Source organism: Camelus ferus, chromosome 30 (assembly GCF_009834535.1).
Source record: "Camelus ferus isolate YT-003-E chromosome 30, BCGSAC_Cfer_1.0, whole genome shotgun sequence".
NCBI lineage: Eukaryota > Metazoa > Chordata > Mammalia > Artiodactyla > Camelidae > Camelus > Camelus ferus.
The window spans coordinates 15,519,677-15,537,288 of record NC_045725.1 but is presented as its reverse complement, the minus strand read 5'-3'; the positions used below and the strand labels follow the sequence as shown (position 1 = coordinate 15,537,288).

General features: G+C 35.3%; 1 protein-coding gene and 1 non-coding gene across 7 annotated transcripts in view; one reads left to right on the top strand and one right to left on the bottom strand.

Moving 5' to 3' along the window:
* DYM (dymeclin) overlaps positions 1 to 17,612 on the top strand; it is a 310,625-nt gene that overhangs the window by 150,021 nt on the left and 142,992 nt on the right. Inside the window, exon 15 of one of the 6 annotated variants that reach the window (XM_032470531.1) lies at positions 16,675 to 16,839. The exons of the other annotated variants lie outside the window; for them this stretch is intronic. Coding sequence (XP_032326422.1) covers positions 16,675 to 16,839 — 165 coding nt within the window. The remainder of the gene's footprint in view (positions 1 to 16,674; positions 16,840 to 17,612) is intronic. 6 annotated transcript variants of the gene reach the window in all.
* On the bottom strand, positions 8,615 to 8,686 carry TRNAT-CGU. Its single transcript has one exon. It is a non-coding gene; the product is annotated as a tRNA-Thr (tRNA).

The following is a 17,612-nucleotide window of genomic DNA, read 5'->3' as shown; positions in this document are numbered from 1 at the left end:
ATCTCACAGTTCTGGAGGCTAGTAGTTGAGAACCAAGGCATCAGCAAGGTCGTGTTTCCTCTGCAACCTGTAAGGTAGGATACTTCCTTTCCTCTTCTAGCTGCTGGTGTTTGCTGGCATTCCTTGGCATTCTTTGGCTAATAGATGCATTGCTTCAATCTGCTTCTGTCGTCAAATGGCCACCTGGCCGTCTTCTCCCTGAGTGTTGCAATCTCTGTGTCTCTTCTCTTCTTACTAGGACACCAGTCAGATTAAATTAAGTACTCACCCGACTCCAGTATAACCTCGTCTTAACTAATTATGTCTGCAACAACTCCATTTGCAAATAGGTGACATCCTCAAGAATCAGGAGGTACCAGAGGTTAAGACTTCAGCATGTCTTTTGGGATAATACAATTCAATTCATAATACCTACCTAATAATTTTCTCCTGATACTTAATTCTTTATAGTCTACAATTTTCTCTTCTGTCCCTATTCTTATACCTCTTATTGTCATAGATTTGTTATTTTGTCAATTAGTAAATACATGGAATTGTGATACATCTTCGGGTTTTTTGCCATTTAATTTTTAGTATGTTTATATCTTGAATCTTCAACTATATTATAAACTGCCTAATGGGTAATCATTACTGATTTTCTTATAGATTACATACCAAATAGAAATGAGAAGAATAAAAGAATTAGTATCTGTTACTCAGATGCTAGATAAATAAGCACCTATGTCCCTTACATCATGATACAGATCTTCCTTATACTCTGTTTTCTCCTCCTCTGAATTCTCATAAAAACAGAACACTTTGGTCTTTCAACAGTAAGCTTTCCCCCTCTTTTTTTGATCTCTTTCATCTCATCTTGGCCATTTCCTATATCCAGCAGTTACAACTTTTGTCTTAAAAAGGATATGAAGGATGAGAGGGTATAGCTCAATGGTAGAGTATGTGCTTAGCTTACACGAGGTCCTGGATTCAATCTCCAGTACCTCCATTACATAAATGAATAAAGGAATAAATAAAATCCCACCCCCCATAAAAAAGAGATATGAAGCCTTCTTTCAAAGAGCACCTAGTTCTAGAAGTTGATAGATTGTTGCTAATTTTGATCCAAAATAATAATGTGAAGTAATTCATACAATTGAACAACACGATAGCTTGTTAAGGTCTTCAGAGCTATTTCAGAATGGCCAGCTCTAAGCTTAATCATGTGTCCCGCTTCTCTAGTCCATGGAAAGGTGATAAAACTTTTTTTTTAAATGGAAGTACTGGGGATTGAACCTAGGACCTTGGGCATGCTAAGCACACATTCTACCACTAAGCTATTGCCTTCCTGCAAAAAGAAAACATTTTTGTTTGGTTGGTGGGTGGAGGTGATTAAAACGATTGACTCTTTTGCACTTGTGCAAAGTGGACAAGTCATGCGATTCTTTTAAAATTAGCCAGAAAGAGAAAGAAAAATACCATATGATATCACTCATATGTGGAATCTATAAAAAAAGACAAATGAACTTATTTATAAAACAGAAACAGACTCACAGACATAGAAAACAAACTTATGATTATCAGGGGGAAATGGGGTGGAAGGGGATAAATTGGGAGTTTGAGATTTGCAGATACTGACTGGTATATATAAAATAGATAAATTTATGCTGTATAGCACAGGGAACTATATTTGATATTTTGTGTAGCTGATGGTGAAAAAGAATATGAAAATGAATATATGTATATTCATGAATGATTGAAGCATTGTCCTGTACACCAGAAATTGACACAACATTGTAAACTGACTATACTTCAATAAAAACAAGAAAAAAAATTGCCAGTTAGGGCCTTAAAAATTATTGTGTAAGTTCCTGTTGCCAGTAATTTATAGACCTTTGCTCACTCCTAAGGAAGGAAGTAATTTTATGTTTATGGTTTTGACTCTCAGTCCCAGCGCAGCCTACAGTGTTATTGTCAGTGTAGTATAAATGCATAGAAACTCTCATAAACAGGATAACTTGTGGATCATTGAATATGGGGCATTAATTTTTGTCAGTTTTCTTCTAGTGAATCAGTAAATATTGTGCTTTCATAATGCTAGGCATTGTGCTAGGGAAACAAAACTAAAAATTCAGAATCTGCCCTCAAAAAGGTCATAGTTGAGAGGGAAGATAGATATGAAGACAGTTACGGGTACATTTCGTTAAATTATGTATTGGCAGTAAGCACAAGGCATAATGGGAGCCCAGAATGGAAATCACCAAAATGTGCCTGAAGCATCGAGGAAAGCCTCACAGAACAGTCAGACTCACTTACAAAATGGAGGAAGAGGAGTTTGCCAGAAGGACAGGGAGGTGGAATGAGCATCTCCAGGTAGTTGACAGCAGGTGCCGAGACCCAGAAGCAGAAGAACGCATGCCTGTCTTTCCCCCTAGGGAGAAGTGTCCTGGTGTATCTGTCAGTTGCTATGGCAGTGAGGCTAATCCTTCAGTTAGACTGAGGAGAACACTGAGCTGGTGAGACCAAGATCAGGCTTTTCATCTCCACCCACCTACGCCAGTGAGCTCCTCCAATTTCATGATGACCACATTCCTGTAACAGACAGTACCCATAATCCTTGCCTGCCAGCTCACAGATGTGGTTTAGTGTGTGTCACCACGCCCATGTGGGTGAAAGGGTGAGGGATGTGGCTGTTTCATTGTATATCCATGACCACACTGAAAAATGACTCCAAGATGGTCTTCTGATGAAGAGTTATTGGCATAATTTCTGTATATGAAGACTTGCTCTTATTTTTAATAACCTCATTAGAGTTTCAGCTCTTATGATTGTATAGCATTTTATCCTGTGTGTATTTTTCCAGCTCTGCTATAGAAAGGATGTGACATAAATATTTAATCAGTCTCAACAGAACTGGCCTTCTTTCATGGCTCCAGATTATCTAACTTCACTGATCTAATACTTGTGGCATGTATTTAGGATTCAGACTCAGCACTCAGATTTTTCAGAAGAATTTTTACAATAGCTATAAATCTTTGTGTGCCTTTTTATCAAGAGAGAGTTTGTAAAATGTAATAACCTTAGAAGTGAGCAAGCTTTTTGATGGTCATAAAGTGTGCTGAATATGCTATTTTATACCTATTTAATTGTGAACCCAGTCTTTCCGTTACACTCTTAGTGTTTATACCTCAAATTACTTAGTGTAGACAGATGTGTGAGGACTGAGGGACCCTTTTGAATCTAGTATATAGTCATTATTAATGTCCTCTGAATATTAGATTTTTTAAAACAAGTCTTTTAATTTCTCAAGATTATGTGTAAAGATAAATTTTAAAATTTTCAGGCTGACTTCTATGTCTTTGATTGCTATTTCTGTAATGAGCATGTACTTTACGTCTTTTTTTCCTTCAATCAACTCCACCCCCTCTGGAACCAATTTGGCATCTGTGGGTGTCATCGTTTTAATGTGTGCTCTGTCATTCTACCACTTCCTTGACACAAGAAGGAACATAATGACATATGAAAATGTTTCTTTCGAAATACAAACTGTAAACAAAGCCAATCAAGAAATTGTTTTCAAGTAAATTTCCTTTCCTTGTGAAATTTCCATCCTGACTCTTAAATTCATGGAAAGAAAGTGTTAGAAAGGAACCTGAAATGAATGTCTGCATTTGTGGATTTTTAAACCTTGCTTATTAGACCACAAGTAGGGCAGACAGCAACATGCTATTAACACGTTGAAATACAACTTCAGGCCATATAGCATAACTGTGCATTGCTGGGAACCAAGCCAGCTCCGCATTGCTGCGTGGCCATGTTGGGCATTTGCAGAGCAAATGCCTGTAATGGAGAGCCATATAACTATTCTTTTTAAATAGTTGCCTTGTCCACAGTCAAAAGGCTTTTTTAATACATATGCCGTATAAAAAGGAATGCTAGTAATAAACTGATTTGTTTATCCACACCTGTAAATATAGATTGTAACACTAGTTTAAAACAAGGGAGGATGTTATACTTAATGAGTTCCATGCAAGTTTCCATCTGCTTAGCTAATATTTTCAGGTATTTGGTACATATGACCGTTATTGTTGACAGAACTTTAAAAATTTTATTTTCAAGTGCCTTATTCTCTTTGCTTTGATAGTATGTGAATAATCAATGCCTTTGACCACTTCGTTTTCAGTAGAAAGGAGAATGAAATTCTATAAACTATCATCAAGTCTCCAAAGACACAGTTGAAGTTCTCAAAAACATTCTTGGAAATAAAGTTTTTCCCTAAAAGATAGTATGATTAATCCTATAGATATTACCAAATTTATATCTGATTATAACAAAAGTATTTTAAAATCAGGAGCAAGTATGTTTACAAAAACATCATGAAATTGCTGCCTAAAGTATTTACCCTTTTTTTGCTGCATCCTCCCTTTTTAAATTGAAGTGTAGTTAATATACAATATTATATGTTACAGGTGTGCAAGATAGTGATTCACAACTTTTAAAGATTATACTCCATTTATAGTTATTATAAAATCTTGGCTGTATTCCCTGTGTTGTACAACATATCCTTGCAGTTTGTTTTATAATAGTTCTTACCTCCTAATCTTCTACCCCTGTGTTGCCCATTCCTACTTCCCTCTCCCCGCTGGTAACTACTAGTTTGTTTTCTGTATCTGTGAGTCTCTTTCTTTTTTTTGTTGTTGTTGTTATAGTCACTAGTTTGTTGTATTTTTTTTAGATTCCACATATAAGTGATATCATACAGTATTTGTCTTTCTCTGTCTGACTTACTTCACTTAGCATAATACCCTCCCAGTCCATCCATGTTGCTGCAAATAGCAAAATTCCATTCTCTTTATGGCTGAGTAGTATTCCATTGAAAATGTATACCACATCTTCTTTATCCATTGATCTGTTGATGGACACTTAGGTTGCTTCCATATCTTGGCAGTTATAAACAATGCTGCTGTGAACACTGGGGTGCGTGTATCTTTTCAAATTAGTGTTTTTGTTTTTTTCAGATATATACCCAGGAGTAGAGTTGCTGTATCATATGGTAGTTCTATTTTTAGTTTTTTGAGAAACCTCCATAATGTTTTCCACAGTGACTGTACCAATTTACATTCTCACCAACAGTGTACTAAGGTTCCCTTTTCTCCACATCCTTGACAACTTTAGTTATTTGTGTTCTTTTTGATGAGAGCCATTCTGACAGGTGTGATGTGATGTCTCATTGTTGTTTTTTCTTTGCATTTCCCTGATGTTCAGTAATGTTGAGCATCTTTTCATGTGCCTCTTGGCCATCTGCATGTCCTCTAATTTTTTAAATCTGTCTCCTAAAGAAAGGGCAATAAAAGCAAAAATAAATAGGACCTAATTAAACTTAAAAGCTTTTGCATAGCAAATAAACCCATGGACAAAATGAAAAGACAACCTACTGAATGGGAGACACAACCTGCATATGATATGACCAATAAGGGATTAATGTCCAAAATATATAAACAGCTCATTCAACTCAACATCAAAGCAACAAACAACCCAGTTAAAAACTGAACAGAAGACCTGAAATATATGCCTATTTTTAAAGGTTTTTGAAAGGCTCACATTTTAGGTCTTTGTTGATGCATTTATATCCCCAAATAAGTAGCTCATTTAGGATGAAGGTACTTATTGGAAGATTTTTAAATCAAAGACTTTGATTAAATATCAATGATTTATAGATTTTATACAAATTCTAATTGATTAAAATGTTTCATTACACTGCAAATCTAGGGGATTTTCTTACTTTGAGTTTCTTCAGCAACTGAAATAAAACAAATTACAGAAAAGAAGTTAATATTGTAGTCTCTTATTATTGTTGAAGAGGTCCTTTTTAATATTATTATTATAATCTCTCTTACTTTCTAGACCTGGCAGTGGGATATTAGGTCATTTCATTCCTTCTGAGCTGGTACTAGATTGTTCCTTTCGATGTATTTTCCAGTAGTTGGGCCAGTCCATTAATCCTTCATACTAGAGATTCTCAGGATCTTCATTGCTGGCAGTAGATTTAGCTCCAGGAAAAATGTCTTCTGCTGCCAAGGAGTTAAACGATTCAAGGGTTGTGCCTCCACCACTGCTGTGTGGTTTCCTGATGTTTGTCCCAGATTTTCCTTTGCTCATTTTCTTGGATATCCTTTGATATCCACATTGTATTAGAAGTCTGATACTGTGTGAAATTGTGTGTGTGAGAACTATTTTGTAAATTTTTTGGTTTCCAAAAACCTCCCCTGGCAACTTAATGGTATTTAATGCATGTAATCAGTGGTATTAAACATAAGTCTTATATCCAGGATTGTATTTTATTTTTTATTTTATTTTTTCAGGATTGTATTTTAATGTATAGTGTTTTTTTAATGTTACTAACAAAAGGGGCTACTGTTCACCAGTGTCTTTCATATTGCTAAATCTAGTGAACATTTTCTGTCTTATTTGTCTTCTTGGTCACTTGACACTTTTAACTACTGTTTCCTTAAAACAGGCTCTTCGTTGGTTTCCTCATCTTCCTTCTGGGTGGGTAGGTGGGTTGGTTGGTTGGTTGGGTTTGCCACTCTTCAAAATTCTGTGATGGTTTGTCTTCCTTTAATCTAGACTTAACATGATGACACTATTTTGACACTATTAAATGTTGGCATTTCTCAAGGTCACTCCTGGATCCCCTTCTCTCTACTCCTTCCATAGGTGATCTCAGCCACCCCCACCTATATTCAGATGACTCCAAACACACATCTCTAGGCTAGACCTATCCTCGGACCTCTGAAACTTTTTTGTCCAATCTGATAATTGATACCATCTTTCGAGTTTCTCACAGTCATCTCAGGCTTAGCATGTCCAAAATGGAAGTCTTACCCTTTCCTAGCCCTCTGCGATCTTCTTTCCTGTTCCCTGCCTCAGTGAATGACACCACCTTTTATGCAAGCCTGAAACCTGGGAGTAATCTTTGACGCTCCCTTTCTCTCACCTGCCACATCTAATTCATTACCAAGTCTTGTCAATAATGTTTTCTCACGTCCGCCTACTTCTCTCCTTTATCCCATTGCCTTAGTTCCCTAGTCTCCTGCCATAACTTCCTAACAGGTCTCTTACCAACTCTTACCTCAACAGTCTGCAGCCAGACTGATCCTTTCAAAATGAAAATCTTGCCCTATAACTGTTCTGCTTAATACACTTCTGATGCTTGCCATTGTTCTTAGGATAAAGACTAAACTCCTGTGTGATCTGGCCCCATCTATCTCTCTTCTCCTCCAAGGTCAGCTCCTGCTACACTGTCTTTTACTTCTACACAAGAGCTGTGTTCCCTTGATTCTCAGTTTCATCATTGTTCTTGTATGTGATGGTTTCATTTATAAATGATCTCTGTCTGAATTAGCTGTTTCATTACAGGCTGCCAAAAGGAAGAATTTTAGTTATAATCTTACATGCGTATTTTTAGGTAGAATTCTTTTTCCAATTAGATTTAGTTGGAAAGACAGGATTAGTGCTTAATTAATTCTTCCCCTTTAATATGTAATTTTCAGAAAAAGAGGTTGGTGTCTGTGTTGCCTCCAGTAGTAACTAAGGCATTTGGGGGGTTTGTTTGTTTTATTTTATTATGAACGCCTTGATGTATACATATTTTTTATGTGTTTCAGTTATTTGCATGGCAATCCACCTGATTTCTGATTGTGCCATCTTTGGCCAATGGCAGACCTTTTATGATATTGTCTCTGTCCTTTTGATGGGACCCCATTCTGCTTTCATTGTTTCCTTGCTTCCTTGCTCTTAGGTCAGTAAGATGTCTTAGGCCATCTTGCCCATTTCCTGTCTCAGACATAGAAACAGTCATTCTTTCCAAGGACTCTGGTTTCCTTTCATGGGAATGATATTTAGAAACCACAGTGTGCTTAGTAGGTGATGGGGGTGCTGATTGCTCAGGAGTTTGGCATTTCTTTTACTTCTTTGTGGTGGACACCACTAGAAAAATACCAGTTCTTGAAAAGGGAAAAGACAGTTTGTACTGTCAGTTCTGATTCAAATTTAAGATTATTTAACATAAATTCTGTTTTGACTCTTTGAACAGCATTAATATGTTTCTTCTCTTTACTCCACTATGTATGTCTGTGTCTCTCATGTCCGTCTCTCTGACTCTGTCTCTCTCCTTTATAAAACATAATTTGTTTTAAAATAATAATAATAAGTCAGTGAATGAAGTTTAGGATTTTTTTTTGGTGTGCTTAAATTATATCTCAGTAGATATGATCAATTCTACATTTTAAAGTTATACAGAACAATCCTTTGTATAGTTTTATCATCACTTCATATACAGTTAAATTCATTTTTTCACTTTAAAATTTGAGGAAATTTTTTGTTGTTTTAGTTTCAGTTTTTGAAATAATTTTGAGCACTATGGATAGAATATATCTTTTTCATCACTCCCCAAAACTTAACACATCTAAATATTGTGTTCACTTTATGTTGCCATATTTTAAGAATAACCGGTGGTGTACCAAGCAGGGACATCATCAGTGGTTTAGGGAAGGTATTGTCTGTGCCTGTAAAGAATTTTATTTTATATACTTATTTTTGTTGGGGGCAATTAGGTTGATTTAGTTATTTATTTTTATGGACGTACTGGGGATTGAACCCAGGACCTCGTGCCTACGAAGCATGCACTCTACCACTGAGCTGTACCCCCCCCCACAAGAATTATAAAGTATAATAAAACCGACTAAAAGTTGGTCTGCTTTTTTATTATCAATTCTAAATACTATCAGAGAGAAAATACTCCTCTGCCCTTCTTACAATTGCTGAGAAGCTTACAATCAATGTGAATGTCAAAGAAGAGTAATGAGATTGATGAAGAATTTAGAAACTACCGTCCATGAAAGGTGAAGGAACAGATGTTTAATATCAGCCCGGGAAGAAAAGTTAAGGGGTTCACAGTTACTTTGTATATTTAAAGGCTATCATGTAGAGAAAAGAGTTAGACTTTGTGTATCTAATTCCAGGTGTCATAACTGGGAAGAAATTTAACTTATTATATAAGGAGCAATTTTCTAATTGTTTGACTTATCTGTGGAATGGAGCTGTCTGTCAAATTAGAGAATTTCCTTTTGCTTAAAAGTGTTTAGTAAGAGCAATGTGAACAACTTGTAGGGGTACTTAGACAATCTCCTGTGGGTAGAAGATTGGACAAGATGCCCTTCTGGGCCTTTGTGACATCACAGGGCCCCATCATCAGGCATCCTCATTTTCCAGTCCCATCCACTGAAAAAACTCATTGTCTTATTTATGTCTAAGCTGTTAAAGTTTATAAATAATCTCTTTCAATTGAAGTATCAAATGGTTTTATTCAGTTATGGAGTAAAGTATAGAAGTTAGTTCATTAGTATTATGGAATACTTGAGAAACTGAGATGGTAGTTCCTCTTGGCATTCATTTATCAGCTCAAATGTCATTCCATTGATGAAGCCTTTCCTAACAACCCAAATTAGTGCCTTCATCCCCTTCTTCCACCGCCTTTTTTCGTATTTTCTTTATTTCATTAACTGAAATTTTCTTGTTTATTTTTTAACTAAGTTATTCACAGGCTTCCTCTATTCAAATGTGTATTGCATGAGATCAGAGCCCGTGTGCATGAAGTGTCCATATTCCTGTGTCCTTGCCATCCCCATCAGCTTAAAAAAAAAAGTCCCGTTTGATAGCCAGGACTTGGTATTTCATTCCTGAAGTTTTGTTTGTTTAATCACTGCTAAGAGTAAATTATTTTCATGTTTATTGCTTGTATATTTTGTGAATTACCTGCATATTCACTTTGTTCATTTTTTTTCACTTTGTTCATTTATCAGTTATATTTTTTACCTTTCACTTATTGATTTTAAAGAGCTCTTTATAGACAGCAGGAGAAATTGACTGTCTATCTTCTTTTAAAAATATGTTACCTTTTAATTTTACTGATTTTTTTTTTTTTTTTTTGGCATTTTAAATGTTTATGAAGTCACATTGACTAATCAATCCTTTTTCTTGCGGCCACATCCCCCACTTCCCTCTTTTATTCTTCTGGTTCATTGGTGGATCTTTTTTAATATTTGACTTTAATTCATTTGAAATTAGTTTGATTTGCTCTGTAAGATATATGTCTGTTTAGGTATGGTGTTTTTGTTTTTTTTTTCTTCCAGATATGTTACTGGTTTTTCCAGACACATACCAAAATAAACGAATGAATGAATGAATAAATGATTGAATGAATAAAGAATCCCTCTCTCTTCCAAGGTTTAAATGCAACCTTTATCACATACTGGATTCTGATTTTTGGTTTTCCTGTTTATTATATTGATTCATATGCCTGTTTTTCTTTTAGTACTTTTCTCCCACTTTTATTCTCATAGACATATATTTAAATAGCACAAGGTTAAATTCCTAATTACTATTCTTTTTCAAAGTCTTCTTGGCCCTTTTACCAATTTCCTCTTCTGCACAGGAGCTCAGTAGTTGCACTTCATGAATCTGGGGCACAGGGACCATATGAATGGGATTTAGGCGTCCTGTGAAGATCTTAAAATTTTATGTAAAATTTTGTGTGTATATGACTTGCTCCATTTTTCTGTAAGGGGATCCATGTCTTTTATTGGCTTTTAAAATGGACATTTAAAAGAAATGTAGGAATCACTGTAAGAGAATTATATTGTCAAAATCAAATATTCCTGTTGAGATTTTGAATCTGTGGAGAATAATGGCATTCTTTATAATACTTTGTTTTCCCATCCAGAAGCATACTGGTGTCTCTTCATTTACTGAAGACTTCTTTTATGTGCAGTGGTAAAGTTTTATAATTTTCTTCATAGAGATCCTAAACTTTTATTATCGATTTAGTTGTCTAGGTATTTCGTATCTACTAGTGAATCTGCTGACAAGCTTTTTTGAAAGAGGGGGGAAAGAAAGAAAGAAAAATGGGAGATTGGAAAGGGATACACAGAATATTCGAGGTAGTCCGTGAAGTTTAACCTGCCCCTGGTAATCTCATTTTTTATGTCATAATTTTACTGTCAAAGTATTGTAAAATACATTATTAGAAAGCCTGACCCTGGGGTCTTTTTTAAGCATCACTCTTTTGCTTGTGGTTTTGGGGATCTTTTACAGACTTAAATGTTGTTCTAGGACAGAACATTTTCATACTTTACTTTGATGAGGCATAACTGTATCAAGTAACATTTCAGAACTATACATTGCATAATCTTGGACATTTTCATATAAGAATTCACTGAAGAGATTTTATTTTTATGAAAGTGCAACTCTTAAATAACAGTGACTGTTTTTTATGGGATGGCTCCAGACCACATTTGCTTATTCCCACGCTCTAGTTTTTCTGATGTCCTCAGCTGCAAGTATAGAGGTCAGACTGACATTTTAGGACTCTAGATTTGAATCCCATTATATTAAAATGGGCATTATTCACTGCGTCAAAAAGCTAGTTTTGTTTTCTCTACTTTCTAGATTAAAAATAAATTATAGTTTTTTGTATTTTAATGTTGCATTCATTTTTTAAATATCTTCTGTCTTGAAATTGGAGACCTGCAAAAATAGTATAAAGATTTCTTAGTTACCTTTAACTCACATTCCCAAAATGTTAAAATTTCACCACATTTGTTATATTGTTTTGTCTCTTTTTTTGTGAAATGTTTGAGAATAAGTTTATAGTCATGATGTACCTTTACCACCAAGAACTTCAGTATCTAATTCTTAAAAATAAAAAGATATTTCTCAAAATCAGAAAATTAATATTGAGAAAATACTCTTATTCAGTCTATAGGCACTCAAGTTATGTCATTTGCCCCACTCACTTCCTTCTAGGGAAAAATACTGCCTTTTCACTCCCCTGGTTGGGATCCAGTCCCAGAATTCCATACTACATTTAACTCTCCTCTTTTGTCTCCTTTAATTGAGAATAGTCCTTTGATTTTTCCTCCTCATCTTTCAAATTTTGAAAAATACAGAGGTTTTTTTTTTTTTTTTTTTTTTTTTTTGCTTTTGCTTTTGTTTTTGTTTTTAAGAGTGTCCCTCAATTTGGATTTGCTGATGATTCCTTGGGATTAGATTTAAGCTCTTCTGTGCTCATAACAGGAGACACATGATGTTTGCTTTACTGATGGTAATATTAACTGTGATGACTTGTGTAAGGTGGTGGTGATTCACATTTTTAAAGAGCACGATTTTTGTGTTTTCTTAAGTTCTTGCTTTTCTTTAGTGGATTAAGTCCTGGAGACCTTTCTAGGACTCAATTAAAGTATCTATTTAGTTGTAAGCCTGTTTAAAAAAAAATGTTAATGCTACCTTATCTTGGACATTATCGGCTTCATGAGACTTTTATGTGGGAGAAGTGGGCAGGAATAGGCCTTGGAGAGTTTCCAGAGCAGATGGGTCCTGAGCTTGGATATTCATTTACAGAGTAGAAAGCCTCTGGGCCTGAGCTTGACAGAATTGTTGATGAATTCCACTGGGTGGAATTCTTCCATTACTAATTGTCAGGATAGTTAACATGTCACTTATTTTCTTTAGTTTTCAGTATTACCATTTGTTAATTGGGGGTTATGATACCTGTCTTTAATTACCACAGTGGAAATATGGGGATAAAAAATAAATAGATCATAAATGTGGAAGTTTTTTTCACATTCCTCCTTCACATATTTATGGCTGAAAAACGTGGAAAAGCTGTTGATTAGAGTTTCTCTGTGCACTGATGACCAACACAGAGATCTCTAAGTGCATTTTTTCTAGGAGGTCTGTCCTTGACCTGTTCCTATTCAGTGCTTCTGTTAATAACTTTCTTAGAAGAAATCATAAGAGAGATTCTCAGTTTTGTAAATGACAAAGTCAGAGTTCATATTCAAACTATTTTGACATATTAGAATAAAGCCAAGTATTACAAGATGACATTTCCTAATTTAAGTTCCAAAGATCAGTTGTAAAATATAGGACTGGAAAGACTGTCCTGTAAGACATTACATTTGGTCACCAGCTTAATATGAGCAACAGCTAAAAAATCTATGCTCATCAAAAAAGATTGTACTGTTCTATTCATGGAAGGTGATAGTCATTTTATTACAGTGTTTTAAGAATATTTAAAAATCAGAGTGTATCTAGGGAAAGGTAACCAAGATATTGATCTTTTTCTCACAGCAAGATTTCAATCAGATGCCATCTATTTTTCAATAATGATTAGAAGGTATTCTTTTGTGTAAAATGCTGAAGTAAATGCAACATCATGTTTCTTTGTCCAGTTTCGTATTTGTACCTGTTGAAACATTTTATGAATTCTATGTAGAATGTGCTTTTAAAATAATTTTGTAATTGAAGTCTTGCTCAGCAACCAGTAAATATTATTAATCCAGTGGATGCTCATAAAGATTAGTTGATCATGACAACTTAATGTGATTAAAAGCCAATTTGATGTGCCTTGATTTACATTTAAGGAATACAGATGGACTGAGCTGAATTCAAAATAACAATTTCAGAGTCTGGGGCTTAGTGAATTTCTGAATTCATTGTTTACACTTATTACAATTGCTATGAATATATTAAAATAGACTTCATAATAGAATTGTAAGTTGTTAAAAGAATTAATAAAAGCTAGTTGTATAGTTTTTTTGTTCATTTCATGTTTTTTTTGCAGGCTTAAAGTATGGAACCAAAGAATTTTTCATGTAATAAGAATACATCTCTCATGTGTCTGCTAGCCACCTGAGCTATTTCTGTTCAGTTTTTATAAATAATAATAAAGAATATTTCAAGATAATTAAATTAAGGAAAGAACTTATTTCTATTGAACAGTAGCTCTGTTTATTAAAATATTTTAACTATTTTAATCATATAGTTTGAAAAGTTTTAAATGTATTATTTGTTTAGCGTATTTGGAAATTATCTTAAAAGATATGTTATTACCAAGGCCCTCTTGAAACATTCTCTTTTTATTACCTCTGACAACACTCTTTTAGATTTTCTTCCTACCACTCTAGCTACCTTTCTCTCTCTCTCTCTAATTTGGAAATACTGTAGTCTCTTGGTCCTGCTCCTGTCTCTTCACTCTCACTGTGGGGAATCTCATACACTCTCAGAGCTTTGACTTCCTCCTGTGTATCTATCTGTCTCTCTGGGTCAGTTAGTCCGCACCTCTCCTAGCTTGAAACGTACATGTATACCGACGTTTACTGACATCTCGCAACTGTACACGTTCAAGACCAAACTCGTGATCTTTTCCATCAAACCTATTCCTCCTCCAGTTTCTCCTCTCTCAGAAAACGTACTTTCATTCAGTTCTTACTCTGGTATGTTCCTCCGCTCACGCAGTGCTCTCCACTGGCAACCCCTGCCCCCCCAATTCTGATCAGCAAGCACGTTTTACTGGTTCTGAGTCTGCTGTGCCCCTGCTCTCGGGCACCAGCAGTGCATGCCTAGACTGCAGTAGCTCCTGCATGGGCTTTGCTTTTCCACTCTTGCCCCTGTCTAGTTTTATCTCTCAACCTCTGCCCTTCTCTGATTTCATCTTTGCGTTGCAGAAGCATATCTTTAAAAATGTAAATCAGATCTAATAGCTCCCCTGCTCAATCCCTTCATTGATTTTCCATGTTAGCATAAACCTTTTAACATAGCCCACAAGCCCCTGCATGAGCCTGCCTTACGTTTTACCATTTATTCAGTCTTACCCCAGCCCTCCTTCTGAACTTCTTTCAGATCCTTGAACTTGCCTAGATCTCCCTGCTTTGGGATATTTCATCTGATTGAAAGTATCGCTTCTGTGCCCCTTTAAATTTTTAAAAATTAATTAGTTGTTAATTTATTTCTGTGATACATGGAAGTGGCAGAAAGTTCAAACAGTACAAAGGATTTGAGCTCCACCACACTTTAAAAATCATCTGCTGTCTCTTTAGGAACTTGATATACTTTTGGTGTGGTTTTTCAGACATGGTTCTCAAAGACAGAGTCTAGACATGTCAGTTGATGTGTTTGCTATTTGGTAATTGACTTGGTCAGATTGATTTGGTGTTTTCCTCTTTCAAACTTATTTTTAAGTGCTCTGAAGTGTAACAATAATAATGATGAATCTGACAATAATAATAATAAATTCTTAGTATTTTACTTTTTTGTAATATTTCAAAGTTTTGGAGTAGTTTAAACTTTTTACTTTCATGTTGCACTTTGTGGAATTGAGGCTTAGAGAGATCAAGTACCTACCATTATAAAGCTGCTGGTGGCTGGGCTGGATCAAGATTTCAGAGTTTTCTGACTCTAAATTCAGTATTCCCCCTACCATGGCATCTTCCATACTGCTATCGTAGTGTTGCCTGTATTCCAGGAGTGTATTTGTAAAACTGTAAGGAGAAAATATCTCATGTTACTTCGCTCTACCAAGGCAAATTTCATATGGTTAACTAATGGCCTCGTATTTTCAGACTTTTTTCCCTGTGAATATGTCTTTTTCCCCCCTTTGAAATAGATATTTTCTTTAAGAGCAGTTTAGGTTCCCAGCAAAATTCAGCAGATAGTACAGAGAATTCCTATATACTGCCTGCCTCCCCCTAAACTCAGCCTCCCCCTAAACTCAGCCTCCCCATCAGTATTCTGCCTCAGAAGTGATACATTTGTTATATTCAACAAATCCATTTTGAACACATCATTATCGCCCAAAGTCAGTAGTTTACATTGGGTTTCACTCTTGCTATTGTGCATTCTGTGGGTTTGGACAAATGCATAATGTCATGTATCCAATAATGTCATGTATCCACCATTATGGTAGTTTCATTGCTTTAAAAATCCTCTATGCTCTGCCTACTCACCCCTTGCTTCCCATTAACCCCTGGCAGCCACTGATCCTTTTACTTTCTCCATGGTTTTGCTTTTTATAAAATGTCATAGAGCTGGAATCATGCATTATGTAGCCTTTTACGATTGGCTTCTTTCAGTCAGTAATCTGCATTTAATGTTCCTCCCAGTCTTTTCATGACTTGATAGCTCATTTCTTTTTAGTGTGAATAACATTCCACTCTCTGGATGTACCACAGTTAATTTTTGGTTTTACCTACTAAAGGACATCTTAATGGTTTCCAAGTTTTGGCAATTATGAAAAAAGCTGATATGAGTATCCATATACAGATTTTTATGTGGAAATAAATTTTAAACTCATTTGGGTAAATACTAAGGGGCATGATTGCTAGATTGTATGTTAAGAGTATGTTTAGTTGTGTAAGAAAATGAAAGTTGTCTCCAAAGTACCATTTTGCATTGCCATCAGCAATAAGTGAGAATTTCTGTTACGCCACATCCTTCCTAGCATTTGGTGTCAGATTTCTGGATTTTGGTCATTCTAATAGGTGTGTGGTATCTAATTATTGTTTTAATTTGTATTTACCTGATACCATGTGATGTGGAGCATCTTTTCATACGCTTATTTACCATCTGCATATCTTCTTTGGTGAGGTGTCTGCTTAGGTCTTTTGTCCATTTAAAAAAAATCAGCTTCACTTTTGGTTTTTGGTTTTTTATCTTTTTTGTATTCTCTTTAATAGTTGCTTTTTCTTGGGTACCATCTAGTGAAAATACACAGAAAGCTTTGAGGTCATTGAGAATGATTTATTTTTCAAAGGAAAACTCCTCTCTTTCTGTTTTTCTCCTTTTACCTTTGTCTTTCAGTTATACCTGCCGCCACTTGCGGAGATATGTTTATGTGTTGGACAAACTGTATTTCCCCCACTCTCACTGTTCTACGCTTCAACATTGCTTCTCGACCCTCAGTGACAATGGAGAGGAACTCTTGTCTTTAACTTGCTCTCACATTCTCAGATCCTATGCTTCCAGGTTATTAACCTCTGCTGTCCATTTACTGCATGCTGCATGCTCTGTACAACTGATAATTGCATGTTTTAATGGGACACATGTCAATTAAATGGTTAAAGAGGAAATTTAATATATGAAGTGATACTAAATGATTCTTTAAAATAATGGCTGGGATTTGGTTTTTTGTTTGTTTTTAACAAATGTCTTCTTACATACTTTATCATGTTTCGTGGAAGAGAGAAAAACTTCTAGACACAGAGTTGTCATGTAAACTTGATAGAACTTTTCTATATTTTGCTCCATTTGGAAATCTTTTGGCTTAATTTATAATAGTTGGGAGGGCTCTGTATTGTTTATATATGAAATAGACTCTACAGTTGCTATTAATTACTTATGAATTTTGAGTTCTCTTTCTTGCTCTGCAAACAGCTGAGAGCTGGCTGTGAGACTTCGCCCAAGTTTTGATAGAGGCACATTCAGATAAGCAGATTTGATTTCCTAAAAACGTAGAAATTATTTGTTGGAATTTTTTTACTTCTTACTCTCTTACACATGAGGAGTTATAAAATCAGCAAGTTGCAATGTGTCATGGATGAATCTAGATTAAACATAATGATGGTGGGAGTAGTAAGGAAGAGACAAGCCATCAATCTCAAGTGTCAGAGAAAATCACCTCCTGTTGTTTAGTGTGTATGATGCACCAGAATAGAGGGGCAGTGTGACATTACTGCTTTGTACTTGCAGTTGACATTTTTAACACGTTTTCTGTAAGTCAGAGATGACTCACACCAGCA